General features: G+C 37.4%; 1 protein-coding gene across 3 annotated transcripts; it reads right to left on the bottom strand.

Annotated features, from left to right (window-relative positions):
- Window positions 1-9,852: 9,852 nt before the first annotated feature.
- Window positions 9,853-14,567, bottom strand: LOC140891035 (GDP-mannose transporter GONST1-like). 3 transcript variants are annotated; one of them, XM_073299272.1, is made up of 10 exons: window positions 14,371-14,567; window positions 13,577-13,822; window positions 13,256-13,490; window positions 13,003-13,142; window positions 12,353-12,482; window positions 11,848-11,946; window positions 11,449-11,603; window positions 10,920-11,036; window positions 10,403-10,500; window positions 9,853-10,311 (listed from the first exon to the last, which is right to left on the bottom strand). In XM_073299272.1, the coding sequence occupies exons 3-10, from the start codon at window positions 13,475-13,477 to the stop codon at window positions 10,268-10,270; spliced, it is 1,005 nt and encodes a 334-aa protein (XP_073155373.1). In that variant the 5' UTR covers window positions 13,478-13,490; window positions 13,577-13,822; window positions 14,371-14,567; the 3' UTR covers window positions 9,853-10,267. The 3 variants fall into 3 exon arrangements, with proteins under 3 accessions (XP_073155373.1, XP_073155363.1, XP_073155378.1); XM_073299262.1 differs by having other exon boundaries at window positions 13,577-13,738; XM_073299277.1 differs by lacking the exon at window positions 10,403-10,500 and having other exon boundaries at window positions 13,577-13,738.
- Window positions 14,568-26,543: the final 11,976 nt, after the last annotated feature.

The following is a 26,543-nucleotide window of genomic DNA, read 5'->3' as shown; positions in this document are numbered from 1 at the left end:
TGAGCTAAAAGACAAACTCATTAAATGGAGATTTAAACGTTGACAAGATTTTCTTAAAGTTAAGATTTTTGAGCCAATTTATGAGATATGTTAGCGGCTCATTCTCAAAAGATGTTGGCGGCTCACCGGCTAGTTTTGAAAGCTATAAATACATGGTGATTCAAATATTCTGTAACGCCCCAAATTTATCTTAATTGACTTTATTTGAGATAATCAGAGATTACAGAGTTCAAGAGCCGACTTGATTTTAATCAGGATCTTTTTTGCAAATTTTAGAATTTTCAGGGACTAAAATGCAAAAATAGAGATTGTTAGATATTTATATCATGTTTGACTTGGTCTTATATATATAATAGGAGAGAGAGGCGTGAGTCTGCATCTTCTCCTTCTTCCCCATGCCTCCCAAGCCGATTCCTCCATTAACGTGAGCTTCCAAGCTTTGTGATTTCGATTTTCGGTCGATACGTGTGTTAGAATTCATTTCTGAAGGCAGATTAACGATTACGGCAACGAGAGCTCCGTTTTACCATAAGTATTTCTTCGATCAGATACGTTTTGTTTTTTGGATGTTGTTATAATCGTTCGAGATTCGAGTATGTTGTTCTTTGCAGAGTTCTGATCGTTTATTCTTTTTCGGTTTTGAATTTGAGCGTCGTTCGGAATTATTATGATTTTTGGAAGATTATTCGAAATGTGGATTTTGAGATTTGATGGGTTTGAGTCCTATTTGTTGTATTGGTATTGATATGAGTTGTTTGAGATGTTGTACTGTTGTCTGTATTTCTGGGTTGATCAGTTATAGCCGTTATGCCGCCAGTTTGAGTTTTGGAATATCAATCGTTTATATTGATGAGATTTTAGATTTAGGAGTTGGAATTGAGTTTGAATGGTTTGATTTGGATGGATTGACATTGGAATTCTTTTATATCTCCTTTCAGATTCAGTTGCAGATTTTGGAGTCCAGAATTTACAAAATTCGAATCATTGAAGAATTGATCAAGCTTGTCCGGATTTCAGCTACGTCAATCAAAGAAGAGGTAAGAGACGACATCATTTGGAATGGGACGAGTTCTCGAATCGGAGTTATATTCGCGAGTCCCGAAGAAATCACATACTTGCATGTTACTTGTTTTTACTTGAAATTAGTTAAATGAGTTATGTTGGTATTGCATTCATATTGAGCCATTTTCCTTGGTTTTACGGGCAAAAGAGGCCCAGAGGAGTAAGATGTTCTGTGGACTATAGTTGAGTGACATTTGTTAGCAGATTTTTACCAATTGTCGAGAAACACTCTCTATAGGTGCCCAGAGTCTAGAGGAGTAAAATATACACCGTCCACCTCGATCGGGAGAGTCGGTGAGTTGGTGATATTTTATCCTCGGGATCCCAATTGAGAGAAGAGAACCTTTACCTTGTGATTATCCAGACTTGATAATCCTTATTTTAAAGGCATGCATTGCACTTTATGCATTTTGATTTGGAATTATTGACATGCCATTGGAATTATTGTTTGGTTGTTTCATATATCATGTTTGATATATTAATTGATATGCATGTTTGTCTCTTTTACTGGGAAATGTATTCTCACCGAATTTATCCGGCTGTTGTCTTGTCTTTATATGTGTGCTTGGCAACACGTGGGGCAGGACCGAGTCAGAGATCACATGGCTAGGTGTTCGAGTTGATAGAGTGATGCCTTGTTGTTGTAGGAGTCGATTCTGTATTCGAACTCGTTTGTATTTTCGTGAGTTGTAAACTTAGATTGAAAGCATATTCTATTAGTTTGGATTGGATATATAACTTTAGAACTATCTTGGGTTGTAATATGCATGTTGGATGTGTTGATACATGTTTTAGATTGGAGTTTTGATTGGTGTTTGAATGGTTGAAAGCCTGCCCTATTCTGATGTTTTTCTGGGCAGAGTGCGCGCTCGATCGCGCGAGTTCATTGGATAGAGTGCGGCCCTTAAATTGTTGAGGCAGCAACTTCGCAGAAATTGGTGCGCTCGATCCCACGAGTTCGTGCGATCGAGCACAACACTATTCACCACCACCTAGCACATTTTGGGTGCGCTCGATCCTATGAACTCGTTGGATCGAGCGCGGCACTATTCATCCGGAAAAAAAAAATTGTTTCGTTTCCTCGGCTCTTTGTGTTCGGTTGTAGTTAATTATTCGAGATTAGAAGATTAGAAACGGGGTCTCACAGATTCAAACCAAGGAGTGAACAACACAAGAAATCAAGAATTCAAAGATTGCCTTCCAATTCATCCGAAAAGCCAAAAAGCCTTCACTCTGTATTTTATACTCACCTCACCAGTTCAAAGTTTCGAAGCTCTGAGTTAGATAATATATCCAGATCGATCAAGCCCGAAGAAATATATATATTACATCAAGAACGATCCGAATTAAAGTTATTTGCAGCTTTCTAGATCAAAGTTCCCGAAGCACATTGTGTGACTTCATTTTGTAACTCTAGCAGAGTGTTTGATCTGCTTCGAGAGAGAGTGTTTCTAGGAGTTCCTTTCAAAGGGTTGATTGGATTAGATTTGTACAAAGAGTTGTATAAATCAAATTATTCTAGTGAAATCCTTTTGAAAATAAAAGAAGGGGTGTTTAGGAGATTAAGCTCCGAACATCCATAAAAAATCCTCTGTCCCTTTTACTTACTGCACTTACATTACTTTGATTTGCCTTAGCTTTTAAAGTTCAATTCTGCAAGGAAGATTCTTCCGCCTGATTTTATCAGATCTTTCGAGTAGAACAAAGTTTTAAGCAATTAAACCTTCTATCTGATTTTAACAAATCAGATCGAAGCATCATTAAAATTTAAAATAGTGTATTCACCCCCCCACCCTCTACACCATTTTTCGATCCTAACATACATGTAAACAAAAAAATGAGGAAATATTTTAACAAATAGTTTTTATATTAGATATAATATAAAATTAAAATAACTTTAAATTTACTCATATTATAATAAGAATAAAATAAGGAATAAAATAAGTAATAATAGAATCATCTATTTGTTTGAGATGTATTATTTTTCTAATAATAGTTAAAAATTTTATGTTTGGATCTTAAGTTTCTTTTGACAGATGTGAATTAAGTTTTAAAATTTACTTTTCAATAATTATTTTCGTATTATTTATACTGCTAAATTTAATGTTTTATATTAATTTTTATTATATACCAATTTATTTCAATATTTTTGGCACTTAATGTCATGCCAATTTACGTCTCTAACAAAGTTTCTTCATTTTTCAAACTATAATTTATTTTTAAATTTATATAACTTAACATAATTTTAATAGTAGTTAATTTCAGTGCAATACATTAATTATTATGTCATTACATTCAAATGCATCAATCTATTTCTTATTTTCATATCACTTACATGTGGTATATGTAGATATATTAGGAAGAAATATCAAAAAAATATTATCTTCAACATAATTTTTCGGTACAATTCAACCCATCTTATGAGTTTTACCTGAATAATAGATCTAATGTCTCATGATTTATCACGTCAACAATATATCATTAATTACGCGTATGTGTAGAGATATGAACCATTAGATGCATGATATATATATATATATATATATTATCCTTAATGTAGAATCTCATTAATCAAATTTTCTCTGTTGTTTAGTTTATTATATTTTAAAAGATAATATTTTATATTAACTAATAGTTATATCATCTAATTATAATATTAAATCAACATTTTCTTAATCATTATTATATATAAATAATAGTTTCACTGTGTATTATTAATTATTAGTTTTAATTATTATTTTAATATTCGTTCTAAACGTATAATATATATTTAATTAAAATTTTATTTTCTTTTCTTTTACTAACTAAAAATTAAACATAACCATTATAATAAAGATAATTTTATATAATAACTTTTTAATTATAAACATTTCATTAATAGGCAATATGATTTATTCTATTTCTTTTATTAACAAAATTATTTTTTTACAAAAGGCATTGGGTTTATTGGGATCTAGAAATCTTTTGTGATGAACGTACAGGAAAACCTTCTTTGGATTTGCCCAAGATCTTTGGAATTCATTTATTTCTATCCGGAGTGGCTTGCTTTGGTTTTGGTGCATTTCATGTAACAGGCTTGTATGGTCCTGGAATATGGGTGTCCGATCCTTATGGACTAACGGGAAAAGTACAACCTGTAAATCCATCATGGGGCGTGGAAGGTTTTGATCCTTTTGTTCCTGGAGGAATAGCTTCTCATCATATTGCAGCGGGTACATTGGGGATATTAGCGGGTCTATTCCATCTTAGTGTCCGACCACCACAACGTCTATATATCTAAGCATTTTATTTAACTCTATTAAAAGTTATGTTTGTTTATAGTTTGTTATGTTTTTATTAATCTATTGATTTTTATATCAGTTCATGTATATATATAAATATATACATAGATATAAATATATGCATAAAATTCCATTTATTAAAGTGATCATCTAAATGCATGATATTTTATTTTTATATTAGAATGTATCTTTTGTAAAGAAATATTAACAATTATTGGTTTATAAGCTACACAACAATAAATTTAAATCACCAATGTTTTTCTTTGAAATAATGTAACCATGCATTTTTAAAAAAACCAAACTAATACCATAAACTTGAAAAAAATAATATACGTATAGAATATATTATTAAACGCATAGAACTTTGAAATAAATCATCATAATAAATAACTGAAATGAAAAAAAATCATATAATAACATATAAAATTTATGTACGATAATTTTTTAGACAATTTGACACAATCAATAGTAATATGAAACTTATAAAATTAAATAACTTATATTAAGATTGAAGTTAAATTTGAGAAATTATTACACCTAATCAATTATTACACCCATATCAAATGCTTTGTGTATTTTCTCATCTTTGTCCCTATTTTTTTTTGTAATTTTACTTATATAATCTTAATTAACATCTCGTTCATATAAAACAAAAGGATAAACATGTATATACACTATACAAAACTATGGAAACATTGATGGAGAATGTATTCTCTTATTTCTTAATAAAAAGGGATATAAATTAGTACAGTTTATATAGACCAACTGAATAAAATCAAATCCCAACAAACCTGGGAAATATCCTATCTTACCAAAATATAAAATCCTAGTTTAAATTAAATCCTATCAAATCCTAATTACTCGACACTCCCCCTCAAGTTGGTGCGAAGATATCTATCATGCCCAACTTGCTCACTTGTTCTTCAAAGGTTTGTTTGGATAAGCCCTTGGTTAGAATGTCTGCAACTTGTAATAGGCTTGGAACAAATGGAATACAGATTACCCCGCCTTCAAGCTTCTCTTTTATGAAATGCTTGTCAATTTCGATGTGCTTAGTTCTCTCATGAAGAAGTGGATTGTGAACAATGCTAATGGCTTCCTTGTTATCACAAAACATCTTGATGGGAAAGTTCAGATTCATCTTCAGATCTTCCATAACTCGTTTGAGCCACAATACTTCACACACTCCTTGTGCCATGGACCTAAATTCTGCCTTTGCACTGCTTCTCGCAACTACTCCTTGCTTTTTGTTTCTCCATGTTACCAAGTTGCCCCACACAAATGAACAAAACCTAGAGGTTGATCTTCGATCAGTAACCGATCCTGCCCAATCAGTGTCAGTGTACACTTCAACTTCTCGTTTCACATTTTTTTCCAAAGAATAAGCCCTTCTCTGGAGTTCCCTTCAGATACTGCAGAATTTGGTATACTGCTTCAAGATGTTCCGCACATGGTGAATGCATAAATTGGCTAACCATACTTACTGCGAAAGTGATGTCAGGACGTGTGTGAGACAAGTAAATTAATCTTCCAACCAGTCTTTGGTATCTCCCTGTGCCCACAAGACTGCCATTTTTTATGTCTCTTAGCTTTGCATTTGAGTCTATAGGAGTATCTGATGGTTTGCATCCACTCATTCCAGTATCCTTCAAGAGATCCAGAATATATTTTCTTTGGGACACCATGATTCCTTTTTTCGACCTTGCCACCTCCATTCCAAGAAAATATTTCAATTTTCCTAAGTCTTTCATCTCAAACTCTTTTGTCAAGCTCTTCTTTAGCCTGTTTATCTCTTCTATATCATTACCTGTCAAAATTATATCATCAACATAGACAATTAGTACTGAAATCTTTCCATAATGGACCTTTTTGTGAAAAGAGTATGATCAGATTTTCCTTGATGGTAGTCTTAGCTTCTCACGAATTTTGAAAATCTTTCAAACCACGCTCTGGGATACTGCTTTAGACCATACCGTGATTTTTTTAACTTGCACACCTTTGGTCCAAACCGTTCTGTAAATCCGGGTGGTGGTTCCATGTACACTTCTTCTTTTAGATCTCCATTTAGAAACAAATTCTTCACATCTAACTGATTTAGAGGTCAATCTAGATTTGCAGCAGCAGAGAGAATAACTCGAGCTGTATTGAGTTTAGCCACTGGCGAGAAAGTTTCAGTGTAGTCAATTCCATATGTTGGGTGAAGCCTTTGGCAACCAAACGTGCTTTATAACGTTCTAGAGATCCATCAGAGTTGTATTTTGGTGAGAAAACCCACTTACACTCTACAACAGACTTCCCACTTGGTAGATCAGTCTTCTCCCATGTAGAGTTTTTTTCCAGAGCTCTCATCTCCTCATAAATCGCCTCTCTCCATTCAGGTATCTCTAGAGCTTCCTTTACATTGTTAGGAATCCTAATGGTGTCTAATTGGGAGACAAAAGAACAATAGGAGGATGACAAATTTTTATAAGATACATAGTTTGAAATAGGGTGTTTGGTGCATGTTCGAGTACCTTTTCTCAAGGAAATTGGAAGATCAATGTTTGTTTCAAAAGTTGTTGAGATCTCATTCCGAGTTTCATGATCAGGCTCACGAGTTGACTCATGACACTGTTGCACGACAGGTTCTCCCTCTTTCTGTGTGCACTTCCTCTTTGTATAAACTAACCCTTTGAACTGTTGCTCACTTGTCTCCACTTTTGTGTCAGAATGATCAGAATTTTCCAAAGCTATAGTAAAATCAGAATTTGTTAAGTGGTCATCTTCACTGGCTGTGGACTCCCCCTGAAGATGAGAGGAGTAAAAAGACTGACCTTCAAAGAAAGTGACATCCATAGAGATAAAAAATCTTTTTGCAACAGGGTCAAAGCACTTGCAACCCGTTGGTTTGCAGGATTACCAACAAAAATACATTTTCGAGCCTTTGGGTCTAGTTTAGAGAAGCTAGAATCAAAGTTATGAACAAATGCTAGACTACCAAATATTTTCAAAGAAATTTTGGTTATAAGACGCGTGTTGGGAAAGTTTTAATGAAAAACATTCATGGGGGATTGAAAATTCAAAATCCTAGAGGGTTGTCTATTTATCAAATAGGTGGCTGTCAAAACTGCCTCTTCCCAAAGATACTTAGGAACATTAGATGCAAAACTAATCACTCGAGCAACTTCAAGAAGATGTTTGTTTTTTCGTTTAGCCATACCATTTTGTTGAGGTGTATTAGGACAAGAACTTTGGTGAATAATTTCTTGCTCTTGAAAAAAATGTCCTAGCACATTATTAATGTATTCTCCCCCATTTTCGGTCCGAAAAATTTGGATCCTAGTGTGGAATTGAGTTTGAACCATTTTGAAAAAATTTTGAAATGTTATTCCCGCATCAGACTTATCTTTCAAAAGGAATACCCAAGTCTTTCGGGAATGATCATCAATGAAGGATAAAAACCAACCTTTATCGGAAATAGTTTTAACTTTGCATGGACCCCAAACGTCACTGTGAATAATGTGAAATTGTGCCGACCTTTTATAAGGTTGAGATGGAAAATTAGAACGATAATGTTTGGCTAGCTCACAAAATTCACAATGCAAAGTAGAAATATTTTTATTGATAAATAGCTTGGGAAACATCCTTTTCAAATAAAAAAAGTTTGAATGACCTAACCGACTATGCCATAAAAAAATATCATTCACACTAGAATGAGAAATAGAGTTGAGACACTTGTCCGGAGCAGGTTTTCCAAGGAAGGATCGGGCAGCAAGAGAGTATAGGCCATCATCCTGTCTAGCATTGCCAATCATCGTTCCCGAGGCCAAATCCTGAAATTCACAATGAGAAGACCAAAATATCCCTCGACAATTGAGATCAAACGTGAGTTTGCTAATTGACAGAAGATTATAGGATAAAAGGGGAACATGTAGCACATTCGTAAGAGTCAAAGAAGGGGAGAGAACAACAGTTCCTTTCCCTACAACAGAAGCAAAAGAGCCATCTGCAATATTAACTTTTTGATTTCTTGCGCAGGGGACATACGAAGAGAAAAAATGCGATGATCCTGTCATATGATCTGTTGCACCTGAATCTAGAATCCAGACGCTGTTAGCAATGGAGTTTACAATATTTGCACATGAACAAATACCTGTCTAGGCCAAGGAAACCGAAGGATTGGATGTGTCACGACGGGATTCAAACAATTTGAACCGGTGCTCTAACCGATCCTTTGTGAAAGGGAGGAAATCGGAGGAGGATGAGGGCGTTTCAGAATCTTCACTACCTGTTTGAAGAGCACGACTTCCAGTGTTCGATCTGTTGGTGTCTGGTCTGTTGATGCCAAACTTTTTCTTGAGATGGGCTGATTTACCATGTATTTTCCAGCCCGTGTCTATAGTGTGCCATGGTTTTTTGCACTTCTCACAGGACGGTCTGCCCTCAAATCCCATTTCTCGGCTCACAAGGGCGGAACCTTCAGAGTCTACAGTAGGTTTAACCTGCTTCATCATCACTTGGCGACGAGTTTCTTCTCGGCGGACCTCGGAAAACACTTCTCGAAGGCTGGGCAGAGGTTTTCGCCCAAGTATACGGCCTCGAACCTCAACCAGTTCCTTGTTTAACCTTGCAAGGAAGACAAACATTATGTGGCAATCCACTTTTGTCTTGTATCGTGTACAATCCTTGCTACTCTCCCATTCATCGACGTCGAGAAGATCCAGTTCTTGCCATAGAACCATTAACTCGGTGTAGTAAGTTGTGACATCCTTATTGCCTTGTTTCATCTGCCAAATACGAGTATTTACCTCGTAAAATTGGGAGTAATTTTCAGAATCGGAGTACGTCTCTTGGACAGCCTTCCAGACATCATGGGCCGTGGGTAGGAACATGAAAGGCTTGCTGATTGCTGGCTCCATAGAATTAATTAACTATGTTGTGACCAACGAGTTCTCTGAGCGCCACTGTTTGTATTTTGAGTCAGTTGAACTCGGGGCTTTCACTTCGCCGGTCACAAACCCTAGTTTGCCTTTGCCATCAATCATTAGTCGGACCGATTGTGCCCACTCCAAGTAATTCTTCCCATTCAATTTGTGGATCGTTATTTGAAAGGAAGAATATGAGGAAGCTATAGTAGACTGGGATGTACCACTGTCACCACTAGAACCGGCGCCGACCATGGCTGCTTTAAAATTCATGGTCGATTCCTAGGCTTTGATACCATGTAGAAAACTATGGAAACATTGATGGAGAACATATTCTCTTATTTCTTAATTAAAAAGGATATAGATTAGTACAATTTATATAGACCAACTGAATAAAATCAAATCCCAACAAACCTGGGAAATATTCTATCTTACCAATAATATAAAATCCTAGTTTAAATTAAATCCTATCAAATCCTAATTACTCGACATACACAATGCAAAAACGTTGCCCCTACATTCATACTTTTATAGTAGGTATAGATATAATCTTCATTAACATTTCATTCATATAGAACAAAAGGATAAACATGTATATACACAATGCAAAAACTTTACCCCTACATTCATACTTTTATAGTAGGTATAGATATAGATTTTATAGTAGGTATAGATAGGTATAGATTTACACAACCCAAATGGACTGCTAGTCTGCTAACCGGATCAAGAAAAGCTGTGCAGGTCCTCATCTCTTAAAATGAATATTTGTCATACAACCGTGGGAGAGTATTTCAGGGCACAAACGAAAAATTAACAAGGCCTTTTCAAACCCTCCGGATTATTCCATATACATTGTCAGCTACATTGACTGAAAATGGGTCTGTCAGCTACATTGACTGAAAATGGGTCGCTTGTTTCAAAACGGTAACACCACGTGTCGGAGAAGATTTGCAGTGAGAACAAGCTAGTTCCAAGCTAGCTATGATACCAATTCGAAGGCCTTCAAAATTTATCCCACCATCAGCGCATTTTCGCTCTTGCGAAAAGCACACCAGCCAACAAGCCTACATACAGAAAGAAAACAGGATTATGTGATATTTCCCATATGGGATTGAGCATACTTCAAGATTTTCCACAGTGGGTAGAGAAATTTACCAAAGAAAATGCTGGCAGAATTTTCCAAACTTGTTGGAACTTTAAACAGGAGGATACCAGCAACAGAAAGAGGTATCTTGTTCAGAGACCCCACCAGACTGTACTAAATGATTCATGAATTAAAAAAAAGAAGACGCAAATTTTCACGTTCTGCACGGAAACGATAGACCTGGGTGCAAAGAACAACAATATTCGAAAAACTTGCATTTTGTACACAATCTATCAAAACGCTGAATATGTTCGCTTTGGTAGCTAATCGAAAACCAATACACTACCTGTGTGAACCAGTTCTTAAATTCTCTCTTTTCTTTGGATATGCCTAAAGATTAAATGGACATATTCCACCCTTCTGTGTAGTTAATATATATGAAGGCCGATGAAGGCCGATGCTTCAGTGTTGTTATTATATATGTGACAGCAATGCTGACAAATCCGGAGGGGCACAGCCATCATTTTTTTGAGAATGAACACGTCTCAGCTATCTAAGAAAGAAGAAATTCAGACAATACCAATTTACCTGTACGTGGTAGCTCCAGTTTGATGCAGAAACCACATGGACGTGAAGCTAATCGCCAAGCCCAGGAATCCACTCAACGTCATCACTAGCCAGAAAGTGGGCAATCTCAAAAGTGGTCTGCCATTAAGGGGGAAAAACAAATGAGAGCTCAAAGTCTATTAGGATTGGAATATAAGACCACCATCAGTATGTCAATTTCCACATTCAAGGGCCCTTCGTACAACAATCTTTCAGTGTTTCCTGTCGAATTCCAGACTTCGAAGTAGAAAGCATTTGCATAATATTTTGAAAGTTTTCTCACGCTCAGATAGAATGAGGATTTAATACTTGAAATTTATAGCCTAGATAAAATAGGAAGAACTCATATGTATATCACTTTTCACATTTTTGTACAACAGTCTTACACGTTTCCTCATCGAATTCCAAACTTGGAAGGAGAAAAACATTTGGTTTTCTCTAGCTAAGATGGAATGAGAATTTAAGACGTGAAACTTAGGGGTCTAATAGAATAGGAAGAATTTTTACTTACGTTTGCAAAAGATAATCAACTTCCTTGAATGCAAATATAAGAAAAATTCCTAGAGGCAGTGAAAGTGAATTGTTAAGCAGGACCATTGAGAATTCACTCAACTCTCCTGATTTAGTGACTTGCTTTGCAGTATCCATGACCCTACGCAAAGTCAGCTGTGCCACAAAAAGACTATCAATATATCAGTAATAATTGTCATTCCCTAGGAGGGATATAACTAATTTCAAGAAAATATATCACAATTAGTTCAAGCAACTAAAGCAGTATACATATGGTGCTCAGATCACTTGAAATTTGAAACACAAAAGGCAACGTGGTAACAGAAAAAAAAGGCACGAATCTTGCGCACAGAATTATGCATTAATAATTTATAAACTAATAGCTTGGTCTTTTACTTACAGAATATGATGCAGTCAGAAAACAGTTGATGAACTGCCATGTGTATCCAACAGCATGGAATGAGAGATCTGTAAGTCCTCCAGATATAGCTGAAACAATCTGCATTATGAATGACCTTCATTGGACTATTAAACCAATCAACCAACACCATATTCTTGACAACTGATGCAAATTAGTGAATTACTGGAAGAATGATGATCAAATTAAATACATGAACATGACTAATTTGGTCAACCGATGAGTGTCAGATACAGAAAACTCAGCTTAATATATAAAAGCCCAACAAAAAATCAACACTCTCCGAAAAAACTACTTTCAAGCAGTGCCTAAATCCGAATGCTTGATAGGATAGATAGAAGGAGTGAAGTACCGATGTGCAATAGCAATCTAGAGAAAGTCTAGTCCACATGTGGGAGAAGCAAGTGTTCGTAGTCAATTAAAATGATATAGACTAAAGAATAAGTAATTTTTGGGACAATAAACAAATATTGGCCAGACGATATACCATCAAGAAAAGTGCTGCCCAAACTCTGTTGTCATGATGCTTGTTAAATAGATACATTTCACCAATAGCCGTAATCACATTGGTTACATTCTTTAGAACTGTGACCATGGCTATGTTAATGTACTTAAGACTGCATGGAATACGGACCATATGTCAGGCAATATCATGCTAACGAGAAGGATTTTTAAAGAATAAGAAGAAAGGAAACAAATACATCACAGAATAAGCATTCTATGATATCGAATGTCATGGACAACAATTCCAAACAAAAACATTTTCTCTTGATTGCATAATAACAAAGACAATCAATGGGACTGTGATACTGCAATAAAATATATAATGCTCATTGCCAAATACAGATATCCATTAGAATGAACAAATGATAAGGGTTCATAATCAAAAGTCATATGAAGCTAGTGGAGAAAATCAGCAACCTAGTAAATCATCAAAAAAAGTCAGAACATAACATATATCTATTTCAAATTGATTGAGTGCAAATTATAAGCTTTTCAACAATCATAGGATGAAAAAGCACATAACTATCAAGAACAGCAACATACGCTCAATTAGTCAAGACTTGAAAATAATGAAAACATAAATGCAGATAATACTCAGACAATGGAATATAAGACAAAATTGAGAAAGCAAACCTGAACATACTTGTGATCAACATCCCAACAAATATAACATTTACTGGGAACCAGACCTTAATCAATCTCCATGTGAGTGGTTCCATAGTAATTATGCCAAGTAATCTCAAAATGGAAACAACCACCACTGACACAACATTCTGCATTAAGATATTTTTCTTAATATTTCTAAAGAACTCAGAATCTGACTGAAATCAACCAATGTACAGTAAAATAGAATGTAAGTCATTAAGGAACCTATATGAAAGATGACCTGGTATAGCATCAAAGATATTCCGGCATTGAAGTTGTAACTGGAGAGGACATACTTGTTAACCAGTATCATGCTGCAGGAAGATACACAATATGCAAGGCCGGATAACAAGGCTTGATTATGCAATGTAAATCCTATTTTACTCTGAGGTGCTCTTTCCCTATTCTTTTCTGCCCCTCCAATCTCAGCATCCGCCTCATCACTATTGCCGTGTGTATTCATCACAAAAGAATATCTGAAACGAGACATATCAAATTCGCCACATCTGCAGTTTAATTAATCAATTCAATTGACAAAGAGAAGGAGAATATCAAAACATACAAAATAATGAGGCAGATTGCAAATTAGGCAGGTTAGCCTATCCTTTCATCTTTAAAGGAAATATAGCCAGAAGTTTCGTCCAGCCTTCCTGAAGCAATTGGAACCAGAGAATGTCGGGATGTTTATTCATGTCAATGACAGAATTCCAGTTCTCCACTCTTCCTACAAGAATGAAACTAAATGCTTTAATGCCATGGAGTGTCAACGCTTTAGCCACTAGCAGCAAGACTAAGATTTAGTTGCTTCCTACAACATTTTCAACATATAGTTATCCATAAATTATCACTATTCAAATACATGACAACGTGAATACCAAGAAACGGAACATAACAACATTCTCCCAGAAAAATTCTCCCATGCATCAAGCAAGGAAGAATATAATTGTTCACAAGGAAGAAAAAGCTTTCAATTTCTACTCCGAATTTCACAAGCCCATCAGTCCGAAAAACAACTAAGAAAATTGAAAGCGCCAACACCAAAGCAAGCCAATAAACAGAAAACTCATTTGTACAACAGCAAAGCCTTAAACTATGATCCAATATCTGATCTCTCAGTGAGTTTGCAGCTCAACCAACATAAATTACTCATTTAAAAATGTAAGAAAAGAACTCCCAACTCATAACCTATCAAGAAACATAAGCAACACTTAGTTTTCCAAGCCTTACATAAAAAAAAGGGAACATGGAAAACAATCAGATGAAAGTAAAAACCCAGAGATGTTCCATCTTTACAAAAACAAACCCATCAAACCACTCTCACGCACAAACAGACTCGGGGAAAAAAAAAAGAGTTACCTTTGAGGCATTTACAACGTCAGAGTGCCATAATTGTTTACCCATAAAAGCAGACAAGCTATTTTATTCGAAATGAACGCCCAATACAAATATCCGACAGTGAGAGAGACGAGAATAACAAGAAGGACAAAAATCAGAGCTGAGTTAACCAAGTGAACTTCATAAATAGCAGAATCTGCCGTCTTTCCCAGGTTCACTCCTTGATTGATTTTTATTTTATTTTTTTAAAGTGGGTGTTTGATTAAAATATTAAAATTTAATCATTCTATGAAAATTAAATATGCAATAGAATTAAATATGTGAAAAAAATTAATTTCGTAATTGATTAACCAAAGTATTCGACGCTCTTACTTAATAGTATAAATTATTTTAATATTTAATTTCCATATATTACCCAATTTAAAAATAACATGTACTTGCTGTAAAAATTAAATAAATAAATAACATGCACTTGCTAATATTTACGTCAATTTAGTCCTTTTTAAGTTATCATGTTATTGTTTTTGTTCATTTAACTTGTCATAATTGTGTTTTAGTCATATAATTTTCTTTTTGTTGGTTTTCAGTCATATTTCATCATAGTATTGACGTGTCACCGATCATATTATCAAGTGTCGATATCACGTCAGTTTTTTCGATACCTCTCAACGTTCGGACGAAATATGACTGAAAACAAAAAAAAAAAACACACACACACACAATACTACTGGACTAAAACGTAACTTTAACACAACTTAAATGACCATAACAAAGCAGAAAACATGAGTAACTTACTATTTTACTGTTAAAAGACATGTATATGCACAAGAATTTGTTCTTGCAAAGGGAAGAAGGTTCACATGAACAATAAAGTTCATCAGCATATTCATATTTTGTATTCAAGATCATAGATTTTTTTCCTAATGTATGAGTTCCGAGAAAGGAAATGCTTAGGAAAACTGAAAAAAAAAACAGAAACTAGAGAATACAAATCTGTCTCCAAGTTTGGCCATGCTGAATTGATCAAACAGTTCTTGTTACTACTTGTAAAGGAATTGAGGTTTCACATAAACAGTTTAAGGTGTTGTCACAAGGTGTTGACAACACCTACAATAACACCTTGAGTAATTTTCAGCTGAATATAATTAAAGCGTAAATAAAATAAACAAGCAACCAAATAAATAGACTCAAATGATTTAAGCAAGAGTATAAAATACTCTTGCAGCGCCTCAAGGCAAAACTTCACTAGAAAACTTTCAAAGAGTTTTACAAACCCTAACACTAGTGTTTATTGTAAAATTTAATTTCTCAAAACAAGTGAGAAAATAAAGAGTAAAAGTTCTCCTAAAAATTCTATGTGAAATATAATAATAAAAACGAAGTAAGGAGAAAAACTTGAAGCCAAAACACATGAGACGAAGACACTCTTTAATCAACAATCTTCGAGTGCTCTTCACGGCTTCAAGCAATCACAACCGAGACAAGTCTTCAGAAGATCTTCAGTTCTCTCGTACGTATGTGAAGCTCTCTGTAAAACTCTCACGGTCTCTCTATGTATCAGTCGATCAATTGATTTGTCTCTTCCAATATATAGACTAGAATCCTTCCTTGTAGATGTTTTCTTGTAGACATAGGATTTTCTAGATCTTGTTCCTTTTTTATCAAGTCAAATCTACATAATAATAAAATTAAATCATTAGAGATAAGATAATAAATATTATGATAAACTCAATCATATCTAAAATCAAGTTATTCAAGAAAATAAATAACTTATATAAAATTACTTCATGTCCAAGAAAGACAAAAGATATTAAATAAATTCTTTTCAAAATAGGATGATTTTAAGAAATAAAATATTCCTTTCAATCTTCCCCTTTTTGCCTTTCTGGACAAAACGCACTTACATCACAAACATATCAACTAAACTCCCCCTTAATCAAAGCTCCCCCTGAATAGATTCTCCCCCTAAGTATATCCAGAGGTGTTGTCGCGAGATGTTGGCAACATCTTGCTATGACACTTTAAATCAGAAACCATAAGAGCAAGGAGAAACACAAACAAGAAATCATATCAGAGTTAACACCACATAAAAACAGTTTTGATTAGGATCAGAGAAAAAAACAAAACTAAAAAATTTTAAAAACTCAAACTAAACTAGCAAAACCAAAAAAAAAAAACTAAAACTAAGATTAAAATTGATTGCTCTTGGATTCCGCTTCTTCTGCTTCACTTCCTTCTCCCCTTTTTTGTTCAGAAGAGCCAGCTCCGCTTAGTAGTGATTCATAGTGAGCCTTTAACCCTCCGTAATAGGCTAGGTCAGCCTTCGCTTGTGCAATCTTCTGCTCAGCATGCACCAATTGAGCTTGTATGAATGCAGGACCAACATCTTGAGCAGCAGAGGGGGGGGGGGGGTACAAAAACAACAGTGGCAGAGGAGGTGTTGGCAGCACTTGCCACAACACCTGCGGCATCAGCTGGCTCAGACCATGGAAGGTCTATCTTCCTATTTCCTTTGAGCAATGCAGGTGCGATCTTTAGAAACTCCCCAGTCTCAATAAGTACCTCATCATCATCCTTCTCAATCTCTTGAGACAGCAGCATAAAATAGATAAGTGATGGATAAGGCTGAAACGCCTACTACTAATAAATGCGGAATTTTTTTTTTTATAATACTACTATACATACATGCCCATACATATATGTATATAAAAATAACATACTTTTTTCTTAAATAACCTGAAAAAAATATTAAATAAATAAATCCTTAAAAATATTTCATGCATCAATTTAAAATAATAAACAATGCTGTTGAAAAATCTCATATGCGGAAACAATAATAAAATAAAACATGTTTCAAAACTCAACATAATAAACTAAATAGCTGCGACGGTCACGGGGTCCACTGCTCCGTGAGCTCATAAGTCCTCACCACTGGTAGGAGCTACATAAACGTCATCATGCTCACCTGCACCATATAAGCGTAGTGAGCCTAGGGGCTCAACATGTCTAATCCTTTATAACAAGGTTAAAAATAATGCATCACATAATTACTAATACATATACATGTACATGAGCATGCATGGAAATATTTTCATCACATAATAAAACTGCTGAATCATAAATTGAATTATAACCATAATCATAAACATATTATTTCTTCATCATATATAATATAATTGAGCAATGCTTTTGAAACCTGAAGATGGTCCTATCCATAAGTGTGACGCTCATGTGTCGACTGATCAGTCTCCTGAACCAACGTACGATGGCGGTGATAAATCACCTCCTATGGTAGTAAACTACCGAATCATATGGTGGATAACCACCCCTATGATAGTAAAACTATCGAATCATATGGTGGAAAATCACCCCTATGTCATACATACTTCAATTTCCACCAAAATATTTTATTGCTCATCATTTACATAATTATATACATAGGAAATTTCATGAATGCATGCACTGAAAATATGTTCGTAATATATATTTAATTAATTTTTCATAATATACTTAAAATAGAATTCATGCATAAAAATAATTAAATATATATTCCGGACTTATTTATTTTTCATGGGTTGGTCCAGACTGCTGGTCACTCATCTAGGCCCATTAAACTTAAATAAAACCCAATAATCATATTTTTAGCCCAAATAACTTAATTAAACTTAACTGGGCCCAAATAAAATATTTAAACTCATTAACTTAATTAAACACAATAAAATTCTAGACTGGCCCAAAATCCACTGACTGGCCCAAAAATATTCATGGGCTCCCAAGCCCATAAAAATTATTAGGCTAACTTAAATAAATTATTTAAGGCCCAAATAATTTTCTAACTAATTTTTAAAGCCCAAAATACACTAAAACCATTAAATACTTAAAAATTAAAATACCTGAGCCCGCCCCACCTAACCCGGACCCGGACCACCTGACCCGACCCTAGACACTATGGACCCAACCCGGACCCCCAAGACCCGACCCAGACCCACCCCCAACCCAAACCCGATCCCCCCTCCCCTACCCTCTTGGCTGCTGCCATCATGCTCCGGCCATGGCCGGCTGGAGCGCCGCCGGCAAGACCTTCCCAGGGTCCTGTCGGTCCTAACCCTGCCATCGGTCGGCTGGTTCATGGCCTAGCATGAACCAGCCGAGACCTTCCTGCCCAAAACCCCAAACCGAGTCGCCCCATCATCAACTCAAGCCAAGCCTTGATCTAGCCTTCTCCAGGCCTTAACCCTGCCATGGTTCAACCCTTAGGACTAGAATCCACCCCTGGACCAAGCCCCAGCAGTCATGAGCCATCCCATGCCAATGAAAAACATGAGCATGTAATGGAAGGTAAGCATTCATGCATGGTTCTTGATCCAACATGAGAGAATGTCAATAAATTCGAATGAATTAAATCTCCAACCATTAAAAATCTGGCATAAACAATAATTAGCTTATATGGTGGTCAAAGAAAAGAATTTAAACATGCCTTTGATTTTTCTTTCAAAGCTTTTATCGCGTATACGGCTCCGGGACGACGAACGGATGACTAACTCTCAAAATCTCTGAAAGATCGGCTATGGAGGCTCTGATATTTCTGGAAAATGGCGTGAAAAGGTTGAAGGAGATGGGTGGAGGCGGCTAAGGGAGTTGTCGGCTGATGAAGATTTGTGTAGGGTAGGAATTGATTTGTTTTTGGTTTAATTAGAATAAATAATGGTTTAAATAAATAATAATAGTAATCAACATAAAGATAATATACCAACAAAAATTTATTTAAATCTCCGAATAATAATAATAATCTGATACTAAAACTCAAATCCCGAAATTAAGACTTAAGGGATTTTTAAATATTAATAAAAATCATTAAAATGACTTATTTTGGCTAAAAATCAACCCTTAATTAAATATATAAATAAATACTAAAATTCTCTTGAAAAAATACCTTAAAATATTATTTTACGGCTCATAAAACTCATAAAATATTTTTGGCTAAAAATTTGGTATCTCGTCCGTCCACGGTCCCGTCTACGCGATCAACTCAATAAAATTCTCAAAAATCTAAAAATACAATAACTGCGGGTTAAGTGATAAAATAAATTTAAATCATGCATATAATTTACATAATAACACATAATTATCATTTAACCCAAATATAAATTTTTAAATAATTATTTTTCTTAATTATGCATGCAAATTTACGTATTAAAATTTTCGGGTGTTACAATTCTCCCCCCCTTAAATTGAATTTCGTCCTCGAAATTAAAGTGCTTACTCGAATAACTCCGGGTAGCGAGTCCTCATGTCTGCCTCGGTCTCCCAAGTGGCTTCCTCCTCGGAATGATTCTGCCACTGGACTTTGACCATCGGTATGACCCGCGTCCTCAATCTCTGCTCATCTCTGGCTAAGATACGAACAGGCCTCTCCTCAAATGCTAGATCTGGTGCTAACTGCAAAGGCTCGTAATCCAACACATGCTTCGGATTAGAGATGTATCTCCGAAGCATGGATACATGAAAAATGTTGTGCACTGCTGCAAGCCCTGGCGGTAGTGCTAAACGGTATGCCAAAGTGCCAACTCTCTCCAAGATCTCAAATGGCCCAATATATCTCGGATTCAACTTGCCTCTGCGACCAAATCTCATCACCCCTTTCATAGGTGATACTTTCAAAAACACATGATCACCTACTACAAACCCAAGATCTCTTCGTCGAGTATCAGCATAACTCTTCTGACGACTCTGAGCTGTCCTCATACGATCCCATATCTGTGTCACAATATCGGCAGTCTGCTGTACAATCTCGGGACCAAGTAAAATCCTCTCGCCAACCTCATCCCAATGCACTGGCGATCTACATCTCCTCCCATAGAGAGCTGCATAAGGAGCCATACCTATAGACGACTGAAAACTGTTGTTATAGGTAAACTCCACTAATGGCAGTCTAGTCTCCCAAGAGCCCTGAAAATCAATGACACAAGCTCTCAGTAGATCCTCAAGAATCTGGATCACCCTCTCCGACTGACCATCTGTCTGGGGATGGAACGCTGTACTGAATAATAGCCGAGTCCCCAAAGCTGTGCGCAAACTCTTCCAGAATGCAGACGTAAATCTCGGATCTCTGTCCGATACTATCGACACTGGTATGCCATGCAGTCTAACAATCTCCTTGATGTAAAGCTCTGCATACTGCGTCAATGAGTAAGTAGTCCTCACCGGCAAGAAATGAGCTGACTTGGTGAGTCTATCCACGATCACCCAAATAGCTGTACATCCTCTAGTACTCCTCAGAAGGCCAACTACAAAGTCCATCGTGATGTTCTCCCACTTCCACTCCGGAATGGGTAGAGGCTTAAGTAACCCTGCAGGACGCTGATGCTCTGCCTTGACCTGCTGACAAGTCAAGCACTCTGATACAAATCGGCCAATATCTCTCTTCATGCCGGGCCACCAATACAATGACTGCAAATCTCTATACATCTTCGTACTTCCGGGGTGAATGGAATACGGAGATGTATGAGCCTCTGTCAAGATCTCAATCCTCAACTGATCAACGTTCGGTACCCACATACGTCCACGGTACTGAACGATACCATCAACAACTGTATAGAGAAGCCCGCCCTTGGCTTCATCTCTCTGCCTCAATCGCTGCAACTCCTCATCTGCAGGCTGTCCAACTCTGATACGATTCCGAAGATTCGGCTGTACCACTAACACTGCCAAACTCGGTGCCTGACCGTTCGAGTACAACTCCAGCTCGAATCTCTGAATCTCCTCCTGAAGTGGCAACTGAACTGTCACAAAAGATACCACTGAAGTCTTCCGACTCAACGCATCAGCCACTACATTAGCCTTACCCGGATGGTAGCTAATGTCACAGTCATAATCCTTAACTAATTCCAACCATCGGCGCTGTCTCATGTTCAACTTCTTCTGTGTGAAGAAGTACTTGAGACTCTTGTGGTCTGTGAAAATCTTGCACTTCTTACCATACAGATAGTGCCTCCAGATTTTCAAAGCAAAAACCACTGCTGCTAGCTCCAAGTCATGCGTCGGATAGTTCTGCTCATGAATCTTCAACTGTCTCGACACATAGGCAATGACTCGATCACTCTGCATCAATACGGCACCCAACCCAAGCTTAGACGCGTCCATGTAAACCACTAACTCCTCGTGTGGAACAGGCATCGCCAACACTGGCGCAGATGTGAGTGCTTCTTTAAGTCGATTAAAGCTCCTCTGACAGTCTGAACTCCATATAAACTTCGCATTTTTCTTGGTCAAGGAAGTCATGGGTACTGCAATAGAAGAAAAACCCTTGATGAACTTCTGGTAGTAGCCTGCTAAACCCAAGAAACTGCGAATCTCTGAAGCATTCTTCGGAATTCCCCAATCCTGCACTGCCTGCACTTTCGTCTGATCCACCGCTATCCCATCTTTCGAAACTATATGGCCAAGAAATGCCACCTGCTCTAGCCAAAACTCGCACTTACTGAATTTTGCATACAGTCGATGCTCTCTCAAAGTCTGCAATGCTGTCTGCAAGTGCTGTCTATGCTCCTCAATGCTCCTCGAGTAGATCAAGATATCATCAATAAAGACTATGATAAACTGATCTAAGTACGGCTGAAATACGCGGTTCATGAGATCCATGAAGACCGCTGGAGCATTGGTCAATCCAAACGGCATTACTAAGAACTCGTAATGCCCATAGCATGTCCGGAAAGCAGTCTTGGTCATATCTGCATCTTTGATCTTCAACTGATGATAGCCAGATCGCAGATCAATCTTAGAGAACACCGAAGCTCCCTGTAACTGATCAAACAAATCCTCAATCCTCGGCAGTGGATACTTGTTCTTCACAGTGACCCTGTTGAGCTCTCGGTAATCGATGCAAAGTCTCATGCTACCATCCTTTTTCTTCACAAACAACACTGGAGCTCCCCAAGGAGAAAAGCTAGGACGAATAAAGCCCTTCTCCAACAACTCTTGAATCTGCTCCTTCAACTCTTTCATATCAGTAGGAGCAAGTCAATACGGTGCCTTAGAGATAGGCACAGTACCTGGTATCAGATCAATACTAAACTCCACCTCTCTAGCTGGTGGGACTCCCGAAACGTCCTCCGAAAAGACATATGAAAAGTCACAAACCACCTCTATATCTGACAATGATCTACTAGGTGGTTTTGATGAAGTGACTACACTGGCAAGAAACCCCTGGCAACCACGTCTCAATAACTTCCTCGCACGTGTATAAGAGATAACAGGCGAGATCTCACTACTCGGAGATGCATAGAAAACAAACTGGTCGCCTACCACTGGTTTCACTTCCACTGTCCTCTACCAAAAATCAATCACTGCTCCGTTGACTGACAACCAAACCATACCCAAAATCAGATCGAATCCAGTCAACGGTAAAACCACAAAATCTGCTCTGATAGTATGTCCCTGTAACTCCATCTCCAAATCTCTGCAGACGCTAGTGGTAGTAAGAATCTAACCAGACGGCATAGTGACATCGTAACCTGTAACAACAACCTCAGGCTTGATGCCTACCCGCCTGATAAACTCAAAGGAGATGAACGAATGCGTGGCTCCTGAATCTAGCAACGCAAACGTAGAATTTCCTCCCACTAGAATTCTCCCTGCACGCAGAAAATCCCAACAATCGCATACTAAACTTACTTTTCTTCCAATACAAGTTACAAAATATTTCTCTTAATTAAACACGAATAAAATGAACATCCTACTCTAACCAAACAAACATATAATTCATGCAATTTAAAATCATGAAGTAAATTCCCAAAAATTTCTTAAAAGAAGAAGTTTAGGAAATACCGGTGATTAAGGAGGTATCTGGGTCAGCCTCCTCAGCCTGCATGACGAACACCCGCCCAGTGGTGTTCTTTCTCTTCGGGCAGTTATATGAAACATGCCCTGGCTCCTTGCAAACATAGCATACATTGGACCCCACTAGACACTTCCCGGTGTGCGGCTTCTGACACTGCGGGCAGATCGGAACTCCTCCAGTATTAGGGGCCCCGCCCCTCTGCTGCTACTGTGGTTGACGCCCCTGAGGCCTCTGCTGCTGTCCCTGCTGATTTGGGCCCTTAGATGGCCCAGTATACGGCTTCTTCGCAGGAGGCTGCGAAGTCGCCCTCTGATACCCTGGCTGAAACTGCCTCTTACTCTGCTGCTCTCGCTACATCTCTCGCCTCCCTTCCTCATAACGTAATGCTCTGCTAACTGTCGCCTCATAAGTAGTGACATCCAACATGCGAACGTCATGCTTGATGTCAGCCCGCAAACCATCCACAAATTGCCTCAACTTATCCAGCGCACTGTCAGCAATAAGAGGCATGAAACGACACCATCTCTCGAATTGGGTGATGTAATCCACCACAGACTTGTCTCCCTGGCAGAGACTCATAAACTCCCGGATCATGCGACTGCGCATATCCTCAGTGAAATACTTGGCATAGAACATGCGTCTGAACTCTATCCAAGTCAATGTAGGTAGATTCACACCTCGAACCGCACCTTTCCACCAAGAGGCTGCATCACCTCTCATCATATACACTGCACACTTCACCCTGTCAGCATCAGTGATCCCCATGTAGTCAAATATGAACTTCAGTGATCGAATCCACCCCTCAGCAATGAGTGGATCAGTGGTGCCGACAAACTCCTTAGGTCTCTTCTTCTGGAACCGCTCGGCAACATCCTCATCATGTGTGAGCCTAGGACGTGCCGCTTGCTGCTCCAACAGAGCAGTAATCCCAGCCATCATGTTAGCATTGGCATGCTCCAATGCTGAGAGAGGGTTCTGCGGAGCTTGAGGTGGAGGTCCCCCTCGCCTATTCATCTGTCTCGGAGGCATTCTGCACCACCACATATTTTCTTTACGTAAATCTCAATGCATAATTTAAGGGTTCTAAAACTTTTCTAACAGAAAATCTTAAATCATTACATGTGCTCCTTATAATTCATAAGAAAACATTTAAAACTTACAGACCGGTAGTAGGATTTCTGAGCTTCACGTGGCAGTAGGACACCCTCCAAGGACCACGCTCTGATACCAAATGAAACGCCTACTACTAATAAATGCGGAATTTTTTTTTTATAATACTACTATATATACATGCCCATACATATATGTATATAAAAATAACATACTTTTTTTCTTAAATAACCTGAAAAAAAATATTAAATTAATAAATCCTTAAAAATGTTTCATGCATCAATTTAAAATAATAAAAAATGCTGTTGAAAAATCTCATATGCGGAAACAATAATAAAATAAAACATGTTTCAAAACTCAACATAATAAACTAAATAGCTGCGACGGTCACGGGGTCCACTGCTCCGTGAGCTCATAAGTCCTCACCACCGGTAGGAGCTACATAAACGTCATCATGCTCACATGCACCATATAAGCGTAGTGAGCCTAAGGGCTCAACATGTCTAATCCTTTATAACAAGGTTAAAAATAATGCATCACATAATTACTAATACATATACATGTACATGAGCATGCATGGAAATATTTTCATCACATAATAAAACTGCTGAATCATAAATTGAATCATAACCATAATCATAAACATATTATTTCTTCATCATATATAACATAATTGAGCAATGCTTTTGAAACCTGAAGATGGTCCTATCCATAAGTGTGACGCTCATGTGTCGACTGATCAGTCTCCTGAACCAACGTACGATGGCGGTGATAAATCACCTCCTATGGTAGTAAACTACCGAATCATATGGTGGATAACCACCCCTATGGTAGTAAAACTACCGAATCATATGGTGGAAAACCACTCCTATGTCACACATACTTCAATTTCCACCAAAATATTTTATTGCTCATCATTTACATAATTATATACACAAGAAATTTCATGAATGCATGCACTGAAAATATGTCCGTAATATATATTTAATTATTTTTTCATAATATACTTAAAATAGACTTCATGCATAAAAATAATTAAATATATATTCCGAACTTATTTATTTTTCATGGGTTGGTCCAGACTGCTGGTCACTCATCTAGGCCCATTAAACTTAAATAAAACCCAATAATCATATTTTTAGCCCAAATAACTTAATTAAACTTAACTGAGCCCAAATAAAATATTTAAGCCCATTAACTTAATTAAACAAAATAAAATTCTAGACTGACCCAAAATCCACTGACTGGCCCAAAAATATTCATGGGCTTCCAAACCCATAAAAATTATTAGGCTAACTTAAATAAATTATTTAAGGCCCAAATAAAATTATTTGGAGGCCCAAATAATTTTCAAACTAATTTTTAAAGCCCAAAATACACTAAAACCATTAAATACTTAAAAATTAAAATACCCGAGCCCGGCCCACCTAACCCGGACCCGAACCACCTGACCCGACCCTAGACACTACGGACCCGACCCGGACCCCAAGGCCCGACCCAGCCCCACCCCCAACCCAAACCCGATCCCCCTCCCCTACCCTCTTGGCTGCGCGAGCAGCAGCCCAAGGGCTGCTGCCGCCATGCTCCGGCCAAGGCCGGCCGGAGCGCCGCTGGCAGGACCTTCCCAGGGTCCTGCCGGTCCTAACCCTGCCATCGGTTGGCTGGTTCATGGCCTAGCATGAACCAGCCGAGACCTTCCTGCCCAAAACCCCAAACCGAGCCGCCCCATCATCAACTCAAGCCAAGCCTTGATCTAGCCTTCTCCAGCCCTTAACCCTGCCATGGTTCAACCCTTAGGACTAGAATCCACCCCTGGACCGAGCCCCAGCAGTCATGAGCCATCCCATGCCAATGAAAAACGTGAGCATGTAATGGAAGGTAAGCATTCATGCATGGTTCTTGATCCAACATGAGAGAATATCAATAAATTCGAACGAAGCAAATCTCCAACCATTAAAAATCTGGCATAAACAATAATTAGCTTATATGGTGGTCAAAGAAAAGAATTTAAACATGCCTTTGATTTTTCTTTCGAAGCTTTTATCGCGTGTACGGCTCTGGGACGACGAACGGATGACTAACTCTCAAAATCTCTGAAAGATCAGCTATGGAGGCTCTGATATTTCTGGAAAATGGCGTGAAAAGGTTGAAGGAGATGGGTGGAGGCGGCTAAGGGAGTTGTCGGCTGATGAAGATTTGTGTAGGGTAGGAATTGATTTGTTTTTGGTTTAATTAGAATAGATAA

The sequence above is a fragment of the Henckelia pumila genome, chromosome 1 (genome assembly GCF_033568475.1).
Source record: "Henckelia pumila isolate YLH828 chromosome 1, ASM3356847v2, whole genome shotgun sequence".
Lineage (NCBI taxonomy): Eukaryota > Viridiplantae > Streptophyta > Magnoliopsida > Lamiales > Gesneriaceae > Henckelia > Henckelia pumila.
This window is presented reverse-complemented; position numbering and strand designations above follow the sequence as displayed.

Bases quoted from the DNA above. Each gene is read 5' to 3' on its own strand.
- LOC140891035 (XM_073299272.1), bottom strand. From the start codon at position 13,477: ATGAATACACACGGCAATAGTGATGAGGCGGATGCTGAGATTGGAGGG. The intron at 10,501-10,919 runs GTAAATTGGTAT...CATTTAGTACAG, and splicing joins ACTGGAGCTACCACGTACAG to TCTGGTGGGGTCTCTGAACA. The intron at 10,312-10,402 runs GTAAATTTCTCT...TTCTGTATGTAG, and splicing joins TTCTGCCAGCATTTTCTTTG to GCTTGTTGGCTGGTGTGCTT.